This window comes from Lupinus angustifolius, chromosome LG13 (genome assembly GCF_001865875.1).
Source record: "Lupinus angustifolius cultivar Tanjil chromosome LG13, LupAngTanjil_v1.0, whole genome shotgun sequence".
NCBI classification, from domain to species: Eukaryota; Viridiplantae; Streptophyta; class Magnoliopsida; order Fabales; family Fabaceae; genus Lupinus; species Lupinus angustifolius.
The window spans coordinates 3,662,249-3,681,857 of record NC_032021.1 but is presented as its reverse complement, the minus strand read 5'-3'; the positions used below and the strand labels follow the sequence as shown (position 1 = coordinate 3,681,857).

At 31.5% G+C, this 19,609-nt stretch overlaps 2 protein-coding genes across 3 annotated transcripts; both read left to right on the top strand.

The window, feature by feature from the left end:
* On the top strand, positions 4,249–7,568 carry LOC109363392 (putative zinc finger protein CONSTANS-LIKE 11). 2 transcript variants are annotated; one of them, XM_019609641.1, is made up of 5 exons: positions 4,249–4,450; positions 4,745–5,460; positions 5,761–5,973; positions 6,128–6,438; positions 7,302–7,568. In XM_019609641.1, the coding sequence occupies exons 2-5, from the start codon at positions 4,840–4,842 to the stop codon at positions 7,477–7,479; spliced, it is 1,323 nt and encodes a 440-aa protein (XP_019465186.1). In that variant the 5' UTR covers positions 4,249–4,450; positions 4,745–4,839; the 3' UTR covers positions 7,480–7,568. The 2 variants fall into 2 exon arrangements, with proteins under 2 accessions (XP_019465186.1, XP_019465187.1); XM_019609642.1 differs by lacking the exon at positions 7,302–7,568 and adding an exon at positions 6,513–7,293 and having other exon boundaries at positions 6,089–6,438.
* On the top strand, positions 18,247–19,548 carry LOC109363262. Its single transcript, XM_019609464.1, has 3 exons — positions 18,247–18,487; positions 18,615–18,820; positions 19,059–19,548. Exons 1-3 carry the CDS (start codon positions 18,389–18,391, stop codon positions 19,228–19,230), a joined length of 477 nt encoding a protein of 158 aa, XP_019465009.1. The 5' UTR covers positions 18,247–18,388; the 3' UTR covers positions 19,231–19,548.

The window sequence follows — 19,609 nt, the reverse complement described above, 5'->3', positions numbered from 1 at the left end:
TAACAAAATAAATCTCTAAATGAAAAAATTAAGACGAATTGAAAATTTATCTCTATAATTTTATATTTTATTTTCTAAGAATAATGATACGAAAATAGTAAATAAAACATAAATATTAGATTTTATAGCTTTGTAAGGTATTATATAAATAGTGATGTTTGAAAATAAAATTGAATATTTTTAAAAATGACAATATTTGTAATTATTTCTCAAAATAATATTGAGAATTTTAAGTCATTTTTAACAAAATTTTGAAAATGTTAAATAAAAGATTTGTTAAATATATACACTTTTAAAATTAAATTGAGATTCGTTAAAAATGAATGAACAGTTGATTATTTCTTAAACTATTGTTTGTAATTTAAACTTAATTTCAAAATAATATATTTTGAAGGTGTCAAAAATGTTAAATAAGGTTTAAAAAATATTTTGGCTTCTCAAAATATGGTTTTCATGCTCACAAAATATAATATCATTTTGAGGAAAATGATAATTTTTTTAAGATTACTATTATTTGTATTTCCAGAAATTAAATTTCAAAAGAAAAAAGGAAAATAAGCTAGTAATAATGATCTGAATAACTTAGGAATTATCTTCAATCTGTTTTATAGGAATTGTGGTAGAATATAATAATATGACATTAATAGCAGTGAATAAAGTAAGTTATAAATAGTAGATTTGATAGTTTCTGAAGAGTATTATTACATTAAGAATAATATTACCATATCAAGTTTAGATTTGTTATACAAAGTAAACAATTTTATAATTCTTTCTCAAATTATTGTTGGTAACTAAAATCAATTTCAATCAAAGTAATTTTCAAAATGTCAAACATATTAAATAAGCTTTACAAATAGTTTTAAATGTCAAAATATAGTTTTGATATTTCCAAAGTATAATATCATTTTCAATGGAAAAAATAATATATTTTTTAAAATTACTACTATTTTGGATTTTAGAAAAGTAAATTAAAAAAAACATCGTTTGAATAAATTAGGTATCATCCCCACACTATAATTTAATCTCAAAAATAATAATAAGTTATTATTAATTAGTAAAAGTAAATAAATTAGTTGATGGTAAATAAAGTAGGTAACCAAGAAGATGTTAGTTTAGTGTTGTAAGAGTATATTAGATCTCGAGTAGATTAAAATGTCAAAAGTTCAATTCAAGATAATGATATTTATTAGAATTAACAGCTATGCACCTCAAAATAGATTAATTCATTAACCATATTGTGAGGAAATGCACTTAGTATATCAAAAAAATAAAGTAGATGGTGAATTTTAAAAATGTGAGATATGATAAATAAACTTAGAAAAAAATTATTTAGAATTTCATAATATACTTTTTGATCATTTCCTAAGTATAATATAATTTTCAACAAGAAAAATTGATACTAATTTTAATTTTAATTTAAAAATTACTATTTGGATTCCCAAAAATTAAAATTATCAAATGAAAAGGATAAACTAAATTTCATTATAATAAATTATAATTTTAAATCGAAGTGGTGAAAAATAATAATGTATTATTCGTAACAGCAAATAAAGAAGGTAATAATAATATAATAAAGTTGATCCCATATTGTATAAATAATAGTATATGAAGAGGAAATTGAGATAATTTAAACAAACAATGAAAGCTTTTTAATTCTTTATCAAACCAATATTTGGAATTTAAAGTCGACATATAGAATTTTAAAAATACTAAATAAACTAGAAAAAATAATCAGGTAGTTTTAAAATATACTTTTGACTATCCCTAAATATAATAAAATTTTCAAATGCTGAAAGTTGACATCAGTTTTATTTTTTTATTTAAAATTATTACCACTTTAATTCACGAAATTAAATTTCTAAACAAAATAGAAAATAAACAAAAATTGATTTCCATCTCTAACATTATAATTTTAAATCGAATTGATGATGAATAATAATACGTAATTAGTATTAGTAAATAAAGTATATGATAGTAGATATAACTGATATTTTTTAGAATATTATATAAATATTATTATATAAAAATTAAACTGATAATTGTATAAAAAATGTAAACTTGTTTTATTATTATTTGGAACTTAAAATCAACGGAACCAATGAAATTTCAAATATTCAAAAAAACTGGGTATTATTTTCATAAGCATGTTAATCCTATAATTTTCAATTCTAATATATACTTTTTAATATTATGGTTTAAGTTTCAATTTTGATATAATAATACCATCAAACTCATTAATTTTGTTTGTCATATTTACTGAAGACTGTCCTTTAAGCTTATACGGCAAGTGGAAAGAAACATCTTTCAATCTTAAAATCCCAAATCAATCAACTTGCAAGCTATCTCAGTGCTCATCCCGAAGTCTCTTAAAATACATCTAACTTTGAACAAAAAATTCATATGCAAATGAAGTTCAGACTCAAGAGTTAAAAAGGGCAAGTGTTTAACATGGTACTAATCCTCTCATTTTCTTACTGGGTAATTGCTATGTCACCCTACCAACTTTACAATAACATTCCTATAAAATAGACTCTATTTTCTCTTGGCCCATGATAGTTTTTTTTGGTAATACTAGGTGTATTCTTTACCTTTTGTGGATATCTCTTAATGAATATTGCTTTCAGGAATCGAACAATCGACATTGAGAATTTAGTAGTAGTTTGCTTTTACCAACCTTTTAAAAAAAAATTGACAAAATAAAATAGAGATCTAGATTTATGAGTATAAACTATAAAGTACTATTACATTTAATTTGTACATGAATTTCCATTTAATGTGTACAAGTAATTTTAAACTTTAATATCCATTTCGTTCAGTATCACCACGTCATTATTAGGAACACACCATCATCTTATTGTTCCCTCCACATCAATATCGATGCTACCATTACACCCATTACCCATCGAGTTATGGCCATGACAACCATCATACTCCCTTCACCCCCACCAACTCTACCATTAGCACTTATGCAAAAATATATTACAAATTATATTCAATTCTAACATTCGTAATTTTTAATTTGCATATCATTTATATAATATTTAGTTATTATCTAATAATCCTCATATAGATAAAAGGTGAAAGTTTGATTCCTAGAAGTAATATTGGTGAGTTTTTTTAGTTTAATTCATTACATGGATCAGTTTAATTGGTTAGATCGAATGAATACTTATTGAATATATATATATATATAGTCACTTATGAACCAAACATGTTGAGGTATATAATAACAAAGTCTAGTTTGTTTCATTCATTATTGGAAATATTAAATTTTATAGTATTCTGCTCTAACAAGAATACTCGATTATGTGCATATAATACATATCCCTAAAAAAATCTAAAGATGTCTTCTACATTGGTACATATTTTATTAGTTACACTAATAACTTAACTTTTAGCTTGAATTTAACATATATTTGGTTCATGAAGTAAATTTGTTGAGTTAAATAATAACAATGTTCACTTTGTTTCATTCATTATCGAAAGTACTAAACTTTATAAGATTATGCTCGAACAAAAATACTCATGAGAATATAATACATATCCCTAGAAAAAATCTCAAAAGATATGCATTAGTATACACTTCATTAGTTACACTCAAAACTTAATTTTTTGCTTGAATTTTAACACATGTGGTTCGTGAAACAAATTTGTTAATGTAAATAATAATAAAGTCTAGTTTTTTCCATTCATAATCAAGAGTATTAAACTTTATAAGATTTTGCTCAAACAAGACAAGAATACTCGACCATGCGCATATAATACAGAGAACTTAATTTTGAGCTTGAGTTTAATATATTTGTTTCATAAACTAAATTTATTAAGGTAAATAATAATAATGTCCAATTTATTCCATTCATTATAAAAAGTATTAATCTTTGTAGAATTCTGTTGTAACAAAAATACCAGATCATGCCCATATTAATACATTTACATGCGGATATACTTCATTAGTTACACACTTGCACTCATATTTAAGCAACATTATTAACTTTTCCGCAAGCTACTGAACAACGGTCCGAAATGTAAGCTCAACATCACACGTGCTGCTACTTCTAGGATAAACACACAATTAAAATGTGCTCCTACTTGTTGATTTAATGCAGATCCAGTATCCTAGTAAAAGGGCTGAAATTTTCTACCAAAACCCTTTCTACCCCAATTTCAACACGTGTATGATCAAGTTCATCTATAAATCACTCTTGTTGTTAACTGTCTCAGCTCCCTCCTTTTCTCGCCACCCTCAAAAATGTGCAATCACTTTCTTTTTCTTGTTTGATTTTAGCATCACAAGGGGTCAATCAATATATACTAATACTAATAAGTATTTTTTATTAGTTCAAGGGTTCTTATTGGTGAATGAACAGATTAATGATCCATATTCGGAGGGCTTTCTTTATTTCTAATGTTTGGGTACAAATTACTAGAACAGGAGAACGTGACAACCAATGTGAGTTGATTAACACTCTTTCTGGGTCATTTTTCAGTGTGATAAATATCTGATTTTTAAGTCATAATGTGATTATTAGGTAGCTTTTAAATCTTCTTCATCATGGTTGTATGATCAAAATTTGTTGTTCTGGCATTTTTAAAATGTTTCTCACTAAATGTCACTATATATTATTGTATCTAGAGATAAATAGATAGTTATGTATATATAATGCATGTATAGAACAATAAATTATGTAAAATGGAGATTTTCCTATTTGTGATGGTATTTTTTTGGTTTCTTGACATGATAAAGGGTTGAAAGCTATCTGGTCAAGGCTGGAAAGCTGCAGAATAGTTTATTTAGCATTGAAATTTGATTAATATTGAAGAGAGTCACATAGTTGGATCATGGAACCTCTATGTGAGTTTTGTGTGGTTGTAAGAGCTGTGGTTTATTGCAAATCAGATTCTGCTCGTCTATGCTTGAATTGTGATGTGAGTGTACATGGTGCTAACGCTTTATCCTATAGACACTCACGTTCTGTTCTATGTAACAAGTGCAATTCTCAATCAGCAATTGTCTACTGCATGGATGAAAAAGTGTCTCTATGTCAAGGTTGTGATTGGAACCATAAAGGGTGTTCTCTATTAGGACATCGGCGTCAGGCTTTGGAATGTTATAGTGGTTGTCCCTCTTTAACTGAGTTGCCTAGTTTCTTGTCCTTTGTGATTGATGCCATTTCCTCATGTGGTGGTGGTTTAGATCATGGTTGGGAATCACTTAGTACAACATTGTCTAGTAAAAATGACACTTGCACTAGCAAGTCTTTTGAGCAAGAGCAACCGAATAACGATGATGGCATTGACACTTTTGATTTGGTGAGTGGCAAGTTGAATGAAATTGAAGAATGTGTTAAACCTGAGCCTTGGGTTGAGCAACCTACCACCATTCCACAACAAAATCCAAATCACGCGCCGTACACGATGGATCAGACAATTTTCTGTCCACAGGACTCGAACCTTCCAGAGGTATATTATTACTACTAATACCTTCTAGTTTTATTTTAATGTTCAGTAACATATGCATATTAGTTTGATTTTAATGATAATGCTCATTTGATTGACGTATACATAGTTTGAATTTCATTTATTTCACAAGGAAACAAGTTCTATACTAATGACAACAGTGTTCAGAACCTGCACTGTAAGAGGTAGTAACATACTTTGTACATTAAACTAATTCTAACCATACTATGTTATCTTTATTAATTATTAACCAAAAGTTGAACCATATTTTTTGTTATATAATAATTACTTTTTACCATTTAGCTGCAGGAATGTCCGAATCTTAAGGGCTTAGGAATCAGCGATGACGATGATCTCAACATAGATAATTTTAAACTTAATTTTGAAAAGAGAGATGAAATTTTTGATTGCTCTCAAGTTGCCACAAGATATCACCTTGATAAGGGGGAAATAGACTGTTCATTAATGTGGAAAAAGATATCAGAATCTAAATATCTTATTGAGAGTGCCATGGAGGTTAGCAGCAACTTTTTCTTTAAGTTTTATGCTCTCTAAAAATCCTTATCTGTACAAGGTTTAATCGAGAAACAAATGCCGGAAACTAATATTGTCACTCTTGTAATTTTCTTAGGCATCATCATCATTCCAACAAGATTGTGTGGCTTTTCAGTCATCAAGAGATGATAGCCCTGCTAGTATGATGCAGGGAATCAGCAATAATGCGATTTGCGAGCCTATGCCTCCTAACGGCAATGAAAACATCAATTTAGGATTTCATCATGGACAAGTTCATTCAAGCATGCCACTTTCATTGCCCAACATCACTGGTGAAAGTAGTACTACAGATTTTCAAGATTGTGGATTACCACCAGGTTTTATGACAGGTGAACCACCTCCTTGGGAATCAATTTTGGAGGCTTCGACCCCACAAGCCAGGGAGAAAGCTAAATTGAGATACTTTGAGAAAAAGAAAACTCGGAGGTATGTATCTTCAACTCTTTGGCTCTTTGTATGGTAAGGAATCCTAAGTAGTTTGCTCGAATTTGTTTTTGTAGGTTTGGTAAGCAAATAAGATATGAATCTCGCAAAGCAAGGGCTGATACGAGAAAACGCGTGAAAGGTAGATTTGTGAAAGCTGGTGAAGAATTCGATTATGATCCTCGAGGGGAGAAGAGTTTCTAACCATATTATCTACAATTGCTACTTTTCAATGCAAGATATGACTCAAATTGATAGGGTAGTTACTGTACATATGCGAATACATTATTTTGTTTCCAATTTTTAAGCACTGTGTTATTTTCTTATGAATTGAAGATAATTTATTGCATCAAGGTAGTTCATCAAATCTGGCTACTTAGTAGATTGATAGAGAAATACAAATCTATTAGAACTTTTAATAGGTTGTATAATCATGGCATTATTAACATTTAGATGAAAACAAACATACCAAGATAACCTTTTCATGTATAAAACCAATTCTTTTCTTCCTGAAATTTATAAAGGGAAATGAATTGAGTGATATATAAATTATTATCAAACAGCTATTAATTGAGTGCATAATCCTGCCCGATGCCTGTGGTTCTTAATTTGCTTATGCTCTATGATAACTAACCTAAGACCCTTTGTTCCATAAAGCATAGGGTTGGAGATAGCATTTTATACACTCTTCTATGATAGATTTCAAGGTAATATGTCTTTTAAGAATGTTTCTTTTTTTATGGTGAAAATTTGGATTTGGATTTCACTGTTTCTATTCACAGGTGTACTAACTTTCTTTTTCCTGTTTTGGAGGTGATTGTTATGCAACTTGAATAATAATACCTGCAATTTTTTATGTGTTTCAGAGAGGCTGTGTCATATGTGAATAGCATCTATCAAAGAATGAAAAGGAAACTAGTGTTTGGCAAGCAACTACAGCCAACCTCATATTTTCTACCAATTACATTAGTAGAAGATACAATTTTTTGGAACCTCTTCTTTTTATCCATTTTCATTGGAATTATGAGCACAATCATATGTTAATATGTGAAAAGCTAGTTTCACCTGATTGCTGGAGCAATCATATGCATCTTTGACAAGTTATGTCATTCCTTAGTTATTGTTACTGTTATTGCAGTTTTGCTCCATACCCTTTTAGTGATGGAGTGTTCATTTTTTAATAATAGTACAATAATTGTGTCTATGCCTTCAAGGAAATTTGTTCATTCTATGATATAAAAGATTATAGTGATTGTATTCACAAATGTTATTTCTAGTATCTGTAGATCTTGGAGCATGAAACATGGAAAAAAGGACTTGGAATATTATTTTGTAAAACTAATATGCTACAGATAAAAGAAGGGAGATATCAGTAAAAAGAACTAATATGATACACAATGAACTTCTGTGTGATGCCACGTTTGATATTTGCTTTCATACTTAATTGTACAATTTTTCTGAACATCAATAATATATTTCCATGACACACACAAATGGCTCATAAGGAGTGCATACAATAATTTGTTTTACACATAAAATTTCTGCTGGTTTCTCACATGAAATTGGAATTTGAAATAGCAACTAACTCTTGAAATTCTAAGCCTTTTTATTTTTTAAAGGCCAAGATCTATGAAATTTCTGCTGGTTTCTCACCAGTGCTCCAATTGTTGTAGGCTTGTTAATTTGCTGGAGTTTTTAAGAGTTATATCATGTATAATTGAAGTGAAGAGTTCCTTGATTTGCATAAAGAGAAATACTATAAAATGACATGGTGGGATCAATATAATATGACTACTGATTTGTATGATTAAAAATGTTCAAAGAATTATCAATTCCATAATCCACACTCCACATGCATGGACAAAACAAACATAGCCCTAACCACTATTGATGTCTGTTAGAGTTGTGACAGTCGAAAATATGAAAATGCAGTGAAGAAAAGAAAGGTAAACAATGGTAAACTTTTGTATTGATATGATGAAGAACATATTACACTTATCAAGTATGAAAATAACTATTGATAGCCTCAGCTATCAATCCTAGAGAAGGTTCTCTATTTCTCTTTCTCTAACAGAATTCTTAGACACCTATCTCTACCTCCATCATGTGCTAAATACCAACTGATTTCCCTTTTCCCCCTTTTTCTTTTGCTAGCTTAGCCTCCTTCATTCTTTTCCCACGTCTCCTCTCATAGACCCTCCAAATCTTGGGCTTACTATTACTGTTGGACCAGATTTCGATCGGGAAGTCTCCAACCACCGAGGAGTTCCATTGTTACATAGGTATGGGAAGAGTGAAGAGTCACAAGTGAGACATCACGTATTGAACCAAAACCTTAAGGCATTAGTTCCATGGACTTTTCCTACTTATAAACTCTTTCACTCCTTCACGCATATCCTAAAATTATGATTGTTGTCGGTGAGGTCTTAATTTGAGAAACATCCATTCACCAATGTCAAACTACACATCACGTCACTTCTTGTCTACATATTTGGTCATTTGTTGTTGAGCTCGTAGCAGATGAAGCTTTAATTGACCCAAAGCCTCATCCCTTTCTTCTAACTCCAAAGCCATGACTGCCACTTTAGTCTAGTTACTGAGGAAACGAAGAATGCTTGGTGGGGGTCGGCCATACACCATTGCAAAATGTGTTATGCCGATGGAGACATGGAAGGTGGTGTTATACCAAAATTCTGCCCATGGGATCCAATAGGATCAAGTTTTTGGTTGACCCGATGCAAAACATCACCTGTTGATAACTTTCGTTTGACCATCTGTTTCAGGATGATAAACGGAGCTCATGCGTAAATGTGTACCTTGTAGTTTTAAAAACTCCATCCAGAAATGGCTGACAAACAATGGATCTCTATTGTTGATTAGTGATTTTGGAATGCCCTGTAATCTCACGACTTCCTTCACAAACAGCTCAGCCACCGATTTTGCAGTACAGGGATGTTTCAACAATAAAAAATGACTGTATTTTGAAAGCCTATCCACCACAACCAAAATTGCTTCAAACGCTTTAGACTTAGCGAGACCAGTGACAAAGTCAAGAGATATATCCTCCCACGCAACATTCAGAATAGGGAGGGGCTGAAGTAAGCCCCCCGATGTTGTAGCTGTATATTTTTGCCGTTGACAAGTATCACACGCTCTTACATAATCACAGACCATCTTTTGCATGCCAGGCCAATATAAATTTGCAGCTAACCTCCTATATGTTCTGAGGAAACCCGAATGACCTCCCATAGGGGAAACATGAAATTCGTTCAAGAGTAGAGGAATGGAATGATAGGTAGTAGACAATACCAAACGACCTTAATAGAACAAAATGTCTTGCTGAACCGAAAAACCCATTTTTGCAGACGAATCAGCTTATAGGTCCTCAATTATTTTTTGCATTGAGGCATCATGTTTAACCTCATCTAGCAATTTATCTGCATCAACCCAAGTAGGATAAGAGATAGAGCATTAAATTCTACCTCATCATGACATCTGGATGGAGCATTAGCGGCCTTGTTCTCAAGCCCTGGTTTGTACTTGACTTCGAATTGGTCCCAACAATTTTGCCAACCAACACTGCTGATCTGGAGAGGAAATGCGTTGCTGCAAAAAATGTTTTAAACTTTTGTGATCCGTATAAACCACAAATGGTCTACCCATTAAATATTGCTTCCAATGTTGAATGGTGAGGACTAAGGCCATTAATTCCTTTTCATACACTGATTTAGCCAAGTTTCCAGCCGACAGGGCTTTGCTGAAATAAGAAATGAGCCTTCTATTTTGCATTAAGACAACACCGAGACCCCTCTTAGATGCATCACATTCGACTTCGAAAGGCATTGTGAAATCCGACAACATTAACACAGGAGAGGTAGTTATTCGAATCTTAAGTGTGGTGAAGGCTTCCGAAGCGGCACCACTCCACACAAAATTATTCTTCTTAGTCAATTCAGTTAGTGGTTTAGCGATTTTTCCATAGTCCCGTATGAATTTCCTGTAATATTCCGTGAGGCCTAGGAATCCCCGAACTCCTTTAACATTTTTAGGCACTAGCCAATCCACAACACACCGCACCTTCCTCAGATCAATAGCCACCCCAGTGCCCGATATAACATGACCCAAATAATCAACATATTCACAGCGGAACTTACAATTTGCTTCATTTGCAACAAAACAGTGATTCTGCAGGATCTCTAACACTTGCTTTAAGTGATGAAGGTGTTATGCTTCAGTCTTGCTATAAACCAAGATGTCGTCAAAGAATACCAAAACAAAGCTTCGAAGAAAAGGCCTAAAGACATCATTCATAGTAGCTTAAAATGTTGTTAGGGCATTCATCAATCCGAAAGGCATAACAAGGTATTCCTAGTGCCCATTGTGTGTTCGGAAAGCGGTCTTGTGAATATCAGCTTCATGGACACGAATTTGATGATACCCCGACCTTAGATCAATTTTAGAAAAAATAGTTGATCCAAACAATTCATCCAACAACTCATCTACAATGGGAATGGGGTACTTATCTGGAATAGTCACTTTGTTCAATGCTCGATAATCAACGCACATACGCCATGAACCATCTTTCTTTTTTACTAGAATCACGGGGCTAGAGAAAGCACTCATACTCGGACGAATCACCCCTGCATTTAGTAGCTCTTGAACTTGCTTCTCAATCTCATCTTTTTGATGGTGTGGATACCTATACGGCCTGACACTAACCAGACTAGATTCTGCCAATAACTGAATGTGATGGACATGCTTCCTCTTTGGGGGTAATCTAATGTGTTCCCGAAAAACTGTTTGAAATTGGCTCAACAATCGAGTGACGTCTTCTTGTCCCCCCTTGTCTTCAACGCTGTCATTAACACCTTTTTGTGTCCACCACCAATCATCAATTGCCCTTCTACCCGCGTCTTCTAGAAAAGAGTTTAAGAGCCCCTGTTCCACTCGGTCACAACCTTGACTAGCAACTTCACCATTGTTCCTTCATACCAGAATTGCATAGTAAGATTTTTCCAATCCATCACTACCTTGCTTAATGTGCTTAGCCAGGACACTCCCAACACCACATCCAAACCGCCTAATTCCAGAACTAATGCATCAACTTCAAAAGTTTGTGGCCCTAAGTTGATTCGTATTCCCTTACAGATTCCCTTGGAGAGTATCTTGTGACCATCTCCGAGCTTGATATTCTTTGTTGCCATTGGAGTAATAGCGAGACCTAGAGCCGTAGTAATGGTGGGAGAGATAAAATTGTGGGTGGCCCACTATCAATTAGGACCATCACGTCAATTCCTGCCAATTTTCCTCTTATCTTCATGGTGTGATATTCTCCCATGCTCCCCATCACCCCGATTACTTTGCATTCTGCTTCCCCGTCATCGTCTTCTTCAATAACACTGGCCTCAATTGCAATAATCTCACCGTCATCATCTCCACTTTTACCTTCACCCAAAATCAATAATCGAAGAGAGCGTTCTGGACATTTGTGTTGGGTTGGGTGATATTTTTCCCCACATTTAAAACAAAGTCCCTTTGCCCTTGTTATCATGCTATACTTGATACTCATGTTACATTAGTGTAAAAATGAATGAATTAAAAATTGGATGAATTCATATTCCTAATATCTTAAGGTTTTATATCGTCAAACTCCCACATATATTTTTTAGTTAAAAGTTCTCCCACCAATTCTTCTAATGGTTGAGTACAACTACTTGTGGATTCCTTCCTGCATTAAAATGGAACTACTTCAAAAATCTCAGCAGATACAGAGAATAAAATCATGTTCGTGAGACAACTATTTGGACCCATGACAGTTAATCTTATACTTAGTTGTTTTGTGAGGATGTGTAATCTTACGGTATGATTTGTCATGAACAACTAATAGCATATATAATCTTTTATGAGAAAAAATATATACACTAATAATATGAGTTTTATATCATTGTATTATTATATATTCATCATTTATATTTTATATCGTTGACTCTTTACGAAAAAATAATACATGGAATTTACACTCATCTTTTATTATATCTTCTTGCTATCTATCATAATATATAATCAACAACCAAAGATATTATATATTTGATTAAACTCCATGTGCTACAAGTTTAAAGAAATCTAAAACACTGCACATGCCTTCTTCGGCTTCAGTTGCTGTATTAGAAACTTTTTCTCTGAATCTTAACACTGAGATTTATTTTAGCACTTCCCTATCTAAGATGATGTTCACTAAGCTCTATATATCAAACATAAACAAACCCAGAAAAGAAAATCCTCAAAGGAAAAATATGGAAACTAGAGAAACTCGAAATATCTGTTTTGTATTCTTGAACAGTTTCTGTGGGAACTGTTATTAGGAAGATTCTCTAATGGGCTTATATTTGCTGGAAAAACAACCTCCAATGATGTTCCAAAGAGATATCTTCTTGTAAGGTTCTGACATGTGTTGCATAAAAAGCACCTTATGTGTCTAAGGGCCAAAAAATTGGCTTCATGAACCACTTTGTCACATTTTCTGCATAAATATGCACTATCAGCTTGACAATACAATGAAGCCTTCAACCCACATAGTTCACAAAGTGTTGAACTTGAACCTCTTGTTGGAGCCACCATTTCTGCACCATTGCACATTTTGAGAAGTTCTATTAATAACTAGCTGAATGATGAAGTTTATTTTTTTGTAGATGAGTACAACAACCCTTTATAGCAATTCTCTTTTTGAATCACTCACAGTTTCTCTTGACAAGGACAAGAATACCAATGCATCAATAATGATCACTAGTGTTTTTAATTTCACCCCTTTTGTCTTTTTTCAATCATGCAAAAAAGGGGTCAATTAAGTAATAGGAGAAGAAGATAGAATCTGTGACTTCACAAGTTCATGAATAGAGAGAAAGGCTGAAACTATGAAACTATGATTAAGGTTCATCAAATGATTCATAGGTTGTCATGTCATGAGACATGCTTTTATATGGTTGAGTATTTACCAACCCAAATGAGTGGCCAAAGGAAGAGATTTATTGAATGGTAAAGATTTATTGTTGCATATGACCAAGAGAAATTGAGTATGGTACAAAACTTATATGTCACTCACTCACTCATGAGTTGGATGGTTGGATCCAAAAATTTGTGAATTGAAGCTAATATGTTTTTGTCCACTACCACAAACCACTCTTAAGGGTGATTTGTTCCACGTGTATGATCTAAAACTGAGGAATGAAGCTTTACAGCCAGATTCTCAGCATGTGTTTTTTACACGCTTTTGACGAGAGAAAAGGGACACCTCACCATTTAAAAGTGAACATCTTGATGTAAATAGAAAGTAAAAATATCTTGTTAGTGTATATATAAAGATAAAAGTATTATGTATCTTTTAGATTAGATTAAATTAATTTTTGTTGAGTTTTAATGAAATTGTACAAATTATTCATTTTTTACTCTTACAAAAATCTCCTGGTTTTCATACATGTATTACATTCATTACCATTGTGCAAGAAATAATGTTAACTTTTTAAACAAAAAATGTGATAAATGTAATTAAGTTAATATAATATGATATATTATGGAAACAAGTACAAAAGTATACAAGTAATACATTTTCATTATTTTTTTATTCCTTGTATTATACTATAAGAGTGATTTAAACAATATATCCTTAGAATTATTGATGTATTTTATAATAAACAAAAAATAATGAAAATGTACTTGTCTCCACAATATATCATATTTTGTTTAATTTAATTACATTTATCATTTTTTGTTTAATATAAAAATTAGGAGTTTTATATAGATGTAAAAAATTAAGGAATGATTTGTGTAATTTCATAAAAATTCAGGAAGTATTAATATAGTTAACTTTATCTTTTAATATTATTTTTTATATACTAATCCTAACTCAATTTGATGGCATGTCAACATTTTCTCAACAAAAAAAGAGTGTTGAAGCTTAAATTATTTTAAAATTTACACAATGTGAGTAAGTGGAAGGAATTAAGGAAAATGATACAACATCCTATTGGATTCGTATAGAAATATAAAATTTCTTTGGTAAAGAAGATTTGGTTTTTAGAAGAGTAATAATGTGAACTCTAAACAGTTAATAGACACAGATGGCAAAAATGCCAATCATATTGGATATGACGTCATCCAACTTATTGAACAGTTATAGAGAAGTATTTATTTTTGAATTAGGTATTGGATGGGAGGGATACTTACTCGAGTGTATAGGATCCTTTAGTGTACAGAGAATTAAAAGTTTGTTTAATAGCTTATAAATTTATTTTGTTTAAAAATAATTTAAAATCTGAATCATTAGAAAATTTTATAAGATACCTATCATTATCTTCATCCAATACTATACTCTAGTATTGAAGTTTATGATTGAGTGAATTCTGATTTGTAAAGTTGGGGGAGAAGGAAAGTCATAGGGGATTGAAAGACTTGCTGAATCAATGTAGTGATTGAAGTTTGAAAAGCCAAATATTAAGCTGAGAAAAGATAAAATGAAAGACAGACTACCCAAAACTTGTTATGCTAATGTTACTATAGATGCAAACGTGAATCAATTGAACGAGGATCTGTTGTCCCAAACTCTATCGTAATCAATCAAAATGGAGCAAAAATTAATAAAGTTATGAATATTTTTTTTTTTAACTAACATAGCATAATATAATTGTTTTGATATATGCTTTCGAACACAAGATCCTTACTTACTAATTACAAAATGGTATGAGGATGGAGACCTAAAAACAGTGGCGGATGTTAGTGAGGGCAGGTGGGGGCAACTGCCCCGGATTTTTTACTTTTTTTTCTTCAACATATATACTTTGTATAATTTGTGTGGTCTTTTTAAAATCATAGATAATTGATCAAATTCTTTTACATATATAGATATTGATATTGTTTATAATAATATATTCATAATTATTTTACTCTTATGAAATAGATTACGAGAATCATATATTGTGTTTGTCAAACTTTACATCAAAAGTCCTAGGATCCTGTCAAAATTTATAAATTATTTAATATTGATAGTATATGTATTTTTGTGCAAAAATTATATCTAGTCCTAGGATCCTGTCAAAATTTATAAATTATTTAATATTGATAGTATATGTATTTTTGTGCAAAAATTATATCTTATAGATTTCAATGAATAAGAGAATATTGACTTAAGATGTCAATGTCAATATTTTATCATTGATGCTATTGGTCATTCTTGTCTAAAAACTCTCAATCATATATGAATTAAGTGTAACTTTGACAATACAGGAAATATGAAAGCATATTATTTATATGATCGAGTTATTCGTTTTATCTTACCTTTTATGTTTAGCTGCTACACATACATCATTTTCATAACAAAGACAACCAAATAAAATCATGTAGACAACATGATTATTTATATTGAAAAGAAAATAGCTTAAAATTTTACTCATAATTCAATAATCGATAGATTGATATATTTAAAAGAACGAATATCATCACTTTAAATAAATACACATTTTTCTTTAACGTCTTCAATTATTAATTATTGTTATTTAGAATTAACATGATATTTCGAAACTTAATTATATTTCTTTACATTTTTTACTAAATTAATCTTAATTAAATATTATTGCCCCTCTTAAACGTTGCACCAAGATCCGCTACTGCCTAAAAACACTAAATGGTATGAGTATGGGGACTTAAAAGTATTATAGGCACTGCCCAATTATCATTCCTAATACAAATACTAAATAGAATGAGTATGGGCATGTAAAAACATGATCCGTTCTGCTTAATTGCCATTCCTAATTATAGAATGGTAAAATGGTATAAGTATGGGCATGTAAAACATTATCTGTTCTGCCCAATTGTTAATCCTAATTATAAAATTTTGAGGTAAATAAAGGAAAATAAAAATTTGAGAAATATGATGTTAAACTTTCCTATAATATAACTGTGTTTTCATACATGAAATACTATAAAACTAGCGTTGCCCCAGAACATGGTGTTGTTTTGTTATGCCAATCTATTGCTTGTGTCACTATTAAACCAAGGCATTTGTCATAATACTGTTGCGGAGGAATAGAAGACCTTAACTTGAATGGTGGACAATCCTTTTCCCCCCACCAGGTTACCTTTCAATCCATTCTTATTCAAGTATGACATAAATCAAATTACAATTTAACATCACCACCCAATTGTGGAAATCTAATTAGAAAAGAAACAATTGCTGAGGATATGAAGACCAACTTTTAATAATCCACATTTTAAATTATTTTTGAATGAAGTAATTTTAACAACATCAAAACTCTCATTATCCATGTGATATACATATATACAAATAAACAACAATAAATAACATATAATTATTTACACAATAGACAATCCATAAATACTATATTAAACTCTTAGATTTTTAAAAGTTCAGATTTTAAAATAAAATAAAATTTAAAAATTATGAAAATTCTCATTTTCATGTATTACAGTGGTGCATGGAGGAAGTGAACTCAAGGACAGTTTCTTCTTCCAGACCTAACCTTTTCTTCAGATATGGAAGTTTAACTACCTTAATACGTCAAACTTTTCATCTTTCTTATCCCGTTGATCACGCTGGTACTTTGTTGAATTATCTAGCACAACTCTTTATCACACAAAAGTGACAAAACACGTAAACCATGCAAACGTCCAATTATATTATTAGTCCTCTTCAGCTTCTTCATTAATCTCTACATCCATTTTTCTTTCCTTGTTAATATGAAGTTATTTCACAAACCCTCTAAAACCCAATATATGATTAACTTCATTATAGTATTCTCTTCATTTTGTGGCCTTTATGTTCTTGCATCAGTGCTACTTTTTGGCACATCAAAGCTATTACATGTGCATTCTTCATTATCACTCTTGATCATCTTGTGTTTGGAATTGCCTCAAGTAAGATTTCATGGCGTAAGAGAAAGGAGTATGTTAAGCTGTGGTGGAAACACAAAGCAATGAAGGGGTGTGTATTTTTAGATAGCATGCCAAATGAAAAAGACTATCCTAACAATGATATTTCTTCTATGTGTCACTCAAAACACTTCATACTTTCGCTACGTGTGACACGTGTTGTTGTTGAGACTATAGCATTGAATCATTCAGATGTGAGATAGTATGTGTTTGGAGATGATGACACTGAATATAGAAAGACACACATATTACAACAGCCCAACACATGAATATAGAAAGTGTGAAAATAAGAGAGAAAATCCTTACTCACTTGACTAGATAGGATTGGAGAATGCTTTAAAGAAAATAACTCTGTAACTTCACTATAGGTTCAGCTATTCAGAAATGCAGTTGTTGTGATATTATGTGTAGATATACCAATACTGAGCACGTGAGACAAGTGGAAGTAACTCCATGGAAGCATTATGCAAGAGATTCTTCTGCAGCACAACATTTTGTAATAAATGAGCAGATTTTAGTAATATGTTTAACCTCAATATTTTCTCCTTGCTATGATAGAGATTCAAGTAATATTGTTCTTTAAAATCTATTTGGCTTTAATGCTAGTATGGCAATATATACAAATTAAACTGATTTTTCAATATAATTTTGCAATTTTATTTGCATAAAATGATTTGGCAGTCCAGATTAAAAGTCTAAAAAAAAGTTACCAATTCACATTAAAGTACATTCCTATGGTCACACTATACTGTGACCACCTTTCCTTGCCTTTATATTATACCCAAGGAAATAAGGAATCCAAGAGTGGAGAAAAAAAGGAAATGAGACAAGCAAATTTAAAGCTTTTACCCACTACTCCCCCTTTTTAGTCTCACCAATATCATTCTATATGCTTTTTCTAATAATATAATAAAATATATATCATCCCACTCCATCTTTTTTCCCACTGTTTCTCATCTGAGAACTTGGTAACAAAAGCAAGTCAGAAACATAAAGAAAAACCTTTTCCCCACAAATGGCTAGAGTAGTAGGCATTTTCCTGTGTCTCCTGGTTGTAATAATGGATGTTGCTGCTGGGATTCTTGGCTTTGAGGCTGAAATAGCACAAAACAAGGTATGCTTGAAGCTGACTTTACTTTTTGAAATGCATTTAAGAAATATGTATACAAGCCTACATGGACATCTTTAATGCAGTGGAATTTATATTAAAGTGAAGTAGTTGATATTTTTTTAACAAACAGGTTAAGCATTTAAGACTATGGATATTTGAGTGTAGAGAGCCAAGTCATCAAGCCTTCATGCTTGGGTTGGGTGCAACAGTACTTTTTGCACTAGCACATGCTATAGCCAACTTTCTTGGTTTCTGCAGTTGCATTTGTTCTCAACAAGAGTTTGAGAAAGCTTCCTCTAATATGCAAATCTCAGTGGTTTTCCTTATTTTAACTTGGTAATGTATCTCTGCCTCTACTACTGGTTTGCATTTAGAAGAACTTATCTGGGTTTATGAGAACAATCCATGAAACTATTTTATAATATTCTTATAAGCTCTTCTTCTCTCATTTCAATATGCTTATCATAAAAACCATTTCTTTGTTGCTTACTTTAAAAGAGGTTATTAAATAAACACTTAATCAAGCTTTCTGTCATTCTTTTTCTGATCTCATTTTGGTTGTGCTGTTAATCAGGGTGGTTTCGGCCATTGGAATGTCCGCGCTAGTGATTGGAATTATGTCAAACAACAAATCAGATGGTTCATGTGGTTTCACACATCATCATTTTCTGTCCATTGGTGGGATTTTGTGTTTTGTACATGGTCTACTTTGTGTTGCATATTGCTTCTGCCACTGCCTCTGTTGATTAGTGAGTAAGATATAACATGTGGAAGCCACTCATTACTGCTTTAGAACTTTAGTGCTTTTTGGAGTTTGGCTTTTCTAAATATGCTTTACAGAATATGTCCAAGAATTTCATGTTTCTTGTACTAAAAATGGAAACATGCAGCCATTTTAGATGACCAAACTACCCTCTCCTGAAAATTTTATGTATCATTACCAGAGTTCAAGTGGTTTTCATTACATAGCCATTGAATTACTTGTCACATTGCCTGGGGAAAAAACTTAGATTACTGAAGATGTTAAGTGGAAATTGTTTATACAGCAATATTGATCTTCTTAATTTTCCCTCCTCTTGTAAGTCCATAATACTAAGAATCACTCAAGATTTTCAACCAAACCAG